This window comes from Myotis brandtii, unplaced genomic scaffold (assembly GCF_000412655.1).
Source record: "Myotis brandtii unplaced genomic scaffold, ASM41265v1 scaffold4, whole genome shotgun sequence".
In the NCBI taxonomy this organism is placed as follows: Eukaryota; Metazoa; Chordata; class Mammalia; order Chiroptera; family Vespertilionidae; genus Myotis; species Myotis brandtii.
The window spans coordinates 3,774,338-3,779,530 of NW_005365371.1; the positions used below are offsets into that span (position 1 = coordinate 3,774,338).

A 5,193-nucleotide genomic window follows, 5' to 3' on the forward strand; every position below is an offset into this window, starting at 1 on the left:
GCGGGCCTAAGCCATCAGTCGGACATCCTTAGCACTGCCGCAGAGGCAGGAGAGGCTCTCGCCATCACTGGTGGTCAGTATGTATCATAATGACTGGTCGTTCTGCTGTTCAGATTTGCATGTTAGCTTTTCATTATATAGAATTAGGCAAACAACCTGGACACAACAGGTACCCTTCCATGTGGGACATGAACCCTAATTAAGGATACTTAACAAAATCTCGGAAGAAGATAGAGCCCAAGCTATTTTTTAAAAAACACTGCACATAGGCCCTGGTCAGGTGGCTCAATTGGTTGGAGCATGGTCCCATGTACCAAAAAAGTTGCAGGTTCAATTCTATGTCGGGGAGTGTACAGGAGGCAACCCATCAGTGTTTCTCTCTCACATTGATGTTTCTTTCTCTCCAACCAATTGAGCCACCAGACCGGGCAAATGAGCATGTATTTTTAACAATAATTTTAACAGTGAATTTTCATTAAAATTTAAAGAAAATGCTAATATACTAACAATTAATGTGGGTGATGAAAATACATAGAATATTTTTTATATTTTTCTATATTTTTCCATTTCTAAAAAATTAAGACACCAAAATATTAAATAGTATTTACCTTTAAGAAATTCAAATTTATATACTTTTGAAAAAATTTGTTTATACAGTAGTCCTCGCTTATCTGCAGTTTTGCTTCCCGCAGTTTCAATTCCCCTGTCAATCACAGTAGAAAATATCAAATGGAAAATTCCAGAAATACACAATTCATAAGTTTGAAATTGTGGACCCATCTGAATAGCATGATGAAATCGCACACTGACCCATTCTGTCCCACCCAGGCCTTGAATCATTCCTTTGTCCACAAACTGTATTCAATACCCACCCTTTAGTCACTCAGTAGCCATCTCAGTTATCAGATCCACTGTATAGGTATTGTAGGGCTTGTGTCCAAGTAACTTATTTTACTTAAATAATGGCCCCAAAGCACAAGAGTAGTGATGCTGGCAATTCGGATATGCCAAAGGGAAGCCGTAAAGTGCTTCCTTTAAATGAAAAGGTGAGTGCAACACAGTAAGATGTTTTGAGAGAAAGACACCACATTCACATAACTTTCATTACAATATATTGTTATAACCATTCTATTTTTTTTTCATGGTTTTCATGTCCTTTTATTATTCTGTAAAAGGTAACAAAATATACAGAACAAAGCTTTCCCTTTTTAACTGATATAACCATTCTATTTTATTATGTTATTGTTGTTAATCTTATAGTGCCTAATTTACAAGTTAAACTTTATCACAAGTATGTATGTACAGGAAAAAACATAGTATATATAGGGTTCAGTACTATCATTGGTTTCAAGCATCCACGGGAAGTTTAGAACATATCCCCACAAATAAGGGCAGACTACTGTATTATCCAGGTTAATTATAATGAAAATGTATTATTATTACAAAGATATTTCTTCTTTCCAAAAAGTGATATTTTTTAAAAAGGATAGCTAGAAAGAGAGGGCTTTTCAGATAGTATAAAAAAATTTTAATTTTTTAAAAATACATTTTTACTGGTTTCAGAGAAGAAGGGAAAGGGAGAGAGAGAAAAAAAAAACATCAATGATGAGAGAATCATTGATCAGCTGCCTCCTGCACGCCCCACACTGGGGATCGGGCCCAAAACCTGGGAATGTGCCTTGACTCAGAATCAAACTACGACCTCTTAGTTCATAGGTCAACTCTCAACCATTGACCGACACTTGCCAGGGCCAGATGGTATGACATTATTAATAACAGAGAAACAGATAAAAAAAAACGGGTAGGTAAAGCACAAGATTTGCGTTGCACATGTAGAGTTTGGCAGCAGTAGAGGGTTGAGTAGGGTAATGAATGGCAGGCTGAGGAATTGATATCTTGGTGGGAAAAACAACCAAGAATTACTAGTATAGGGGAAAGGACCCCCTGTACTTTCTGGGTTTTCTGCGTATTTGGATTTCCTGGATAGTGATTCCATACTATGTCTTATTTCACATCTTTATTCTTTCCCATCATCTGCAAAAAAACTACATATAAAAAGTTACCATATAAAAAAAAAGTTACCATATAATTGAGGAGACTAGACATTAAAGAAAAATGTGTCTTTAATAGAATCCACAGCTTATGTCCCTTGTTTAAAGAAGGGAAGGAGACAGATGGGTAAAATTGATCATTTAAAGGGAACAAGTCATTTCTAATGATCACCATTCTTACTTTTTAATTTATCTTTAATCGTTTCTGATAGACGCTTTGTGAGCGGAGGTGTTTCTTCTGGAGAGTACTCAGCGGTTGCCAGCTCCTCCTTGAGCACAGCATGGATGCAGTCTTTAACCACAGAGGGTCTGAACCTGAACGAGACGGTTTAAACATCTAATTGGTAACTCCAAAACCCCAGCTTACCTTCCCAGCTCAACTTCCTCTAGCTCTTTGTCATTAGGACCATTTCATCCTTTTTCATATTGTTTATTATAATAGAAATTTTTAAAAAAATAAAGAAAATAAGTCGTCTCTCTCCCCTGAACTCCAGACCACATATTCCAACACATATTCCACCTGGATGTCTAGTAGGCAACTCAAATGTAAACATCCAACACTGAGCTTCTGATTGTCTCCTTTCCCCAAACTAGGTCCTCCTGCAGTCACCTCCAGTCTTCCAGTTGCTGAAGCCACAAAATTTGGTGTCAGTCTTGTTACCTTTCTCTCTCACAGCCCGTATCCCATTAATAAGCAAATCTTATCAGTTCTACCTTCAAAATCATCTAAAATTCATTCTCACCAACCAACTGCCACCACCTTGCTCCAAGCTACCATTACTTCTTGCCTGGACTACAATGACCTCCTAACAAGTCTCTCTGTGTCTGCCTTTGTCCCTAAATCCTGTTCTCAACACAGCAACTGTACTGATCCTGTTAAACTATGTGCCAAATCATGACACTCCTCTATGCCAAACACCCCACATAGTTCCTACATCAGAGTAAAAGCGATATCCTAACTGTGATTTGCAAGGTCCCATATGATCTACCCTACAAAACTCTGCGACCTTGTTTCCTACCACTTTCCTCCTAGCTCTCTCCACTCAGGCCCCACTGGCCTTCACTATGTTCTTTAACCACACCAGGCATGCAAACTTCAGAGCTACTGTACTTATTGTTAACTTCTGCCTGAACTTCAATTCCTCCTTTTATGCATAGCTAACTCCCTCACTTCTTTCAAGTCTTTATTCAAAAGTCACTTTTCCGCCCAGCTGGCATGGCTCAATGGTTGAGCACTGACCTATGAACCAGGAGGTCAAGGTTCATTCCTGGTCAGGGGACATCCCCGGGTTGTGAGCTTAATCCCCAGTGTGGGGCGTGTAGGAGGCAGCTGATCAAGGACTCTCTCTCATCATTGATGTTTCTATCTCTCTCTTCCTCTCCCTTCCTCTCTGAAATCAATAAAAATATATATTTTTTTAAAAATTACTTTTCCTAGTCACCCTCTGTAAAACTTCAAACCACCCTCTTACTATATCACTTTATATCTCCCTTCCTGGTACTTATTACTATCTGATACACTATATGGTTAATTTATTTATCTTGTTTGTTGTCCTTTTACCTAGATAGACTATAAGTTCCATGAGGGTAGGGATTTTTATTTGTTTTGTTCACTGTTATGTCCTTATTTCTTAGAGCAGCACCCAGCACTCAGTAGACAATAATTTTTTTGAAGAAATGGATTGAAGAAAGGAAGACAGAGAAAAAAAAATCTTCCCTAATTCCACCACCCTAACAATGCCACTAGCATTTTAGTTGTATTTATCATCCTATATAATAAAAGCCTAATAAGCTAAGTGTCCAACCATCCATTCAACTGTTCGACCAGTCGCTATGATGCGCACTGACCACCAGGGGGCAGATGCTCCAACCAGTAGGTTAGCTTGCTGCTGGGGTCTGGCCAATTGGAACTGGGAGAGACGGGCGGGATACGCCCTGGAGCACCCTGGAGCCCTCCTGCGGTTCCTCCCCCGTCCTGATGGTGCACCAGTGGGGTCCCTCGGCCTGGCCTGCGCCCTCTCGCAATCTGGGACATGCAATACGGGACCCCTCGGGGGACGTCAAAGAGCTGGTTTCCGCCTGATCCCTGCAGGCCAGGCTGAGGGACCCCACCAGTGCACAGCACCGGGCCTCTAGTATATTATAACACTAAGTTCCTTTTCTGGGCTAGACAGTCTATAGCTGATTTGTCTATCATGTGCCAAGTTATCAGAATGTTTTAAGTTTTGAGTTTATAATGTGGTTTAATATTTGGTAGTACTAGTGGCCCCTTATTACATTTAAACAGTATTTTCTTTGGTCTTCTGCCTGCTTATTCTCACAGATGAACTTTGGAATAATTGACAAATTTACAGGATTTGATCTGTTCAAAATGTGGTCTCCCTATTAACAAATATACTATATCTGGCTCTTCTCTTAAGCCTTTTCCATTCTCAGTAAATGTTAAAAGTTTTCTTCAAACAAGGCAGAAATAATTTCATAGGATTATTCTTATATAATAGACATATTTTTTGTGAATCATGTTCTGCACTGTTTTACAGCAGAAACACTGGTGAATGTCATTCTATGCTTTTAGAAAACTTTACAAAAATAACTGAACATATCTCTTTTTTGTATCCATTCTACCCACCAGTGTTTATCACATTATAATAAAAACTCCTGGCTTCCAATATTTGCCAAGCATTTGATTCAGCAATCTGATTTTAAGCAAGAGAGAAAGAGCTTGGGAACCTTGTGAAAATGAAGTTAGTGATGTATCCTACAGGTGTAGCAGATAGCAGACTGTCCTCAGCACTAGTCTGTATGCTTGGGCCTCCACATACATTCAGGTCCCCTGCCCTGCAGAGAAGTAAGCTACTCTGGCACACGTATCCACACAGTAAACTTCAAAATTCGGCTGAATGACATTCGACCCAAGCCGCTTGTTTTCTTTTTTTCTTTTTTTCTTTTAAGTAATGTCTCTTTTTAAAAATATATTTTATTGCCGAAACCGGTTTGGCTCAGTGGATAGAGCGTCGGCCTGCGGACTGAAGGGTCCCAGGTTCGATTCCGGTCAAGGGCATGTACCTTGGTTGCGGGCACATCCCCAGTAGGGGGTGTGCAGGAGGCAGCTGATCAATGTTTCTCTCTCATCGATGTTTCT

At 39.6% G+C, this 5,193-nt stretch overlaps 1 protein-coding gene across 1 annotated transcript in view; it reads right to left on the minus strand.

Annotated features, from left to right (window-relative positions):
- Window positions 1-2,380, minus strand: part of TCTEX1D2 (Tctex1 domain containing 2) — a gene marked incomplete at its 5' end in the record, with an annotated part of 17,154 nt that extends 14,774 nt beyond the window's left edge. The window contains one exon of the mRNA XM_014545235.1: window positions 2,233-2,380. Coding sequence (XP_014400721.1) covers window positions 2,233-2,380 — 148 coding nt within the window. The remainder of the gene's footprint in view (window positions 1-2,232) is intronic.
- Between the last annotated feature and the right edge of the window lie 2,813 nt (window positions 2,381-5,193).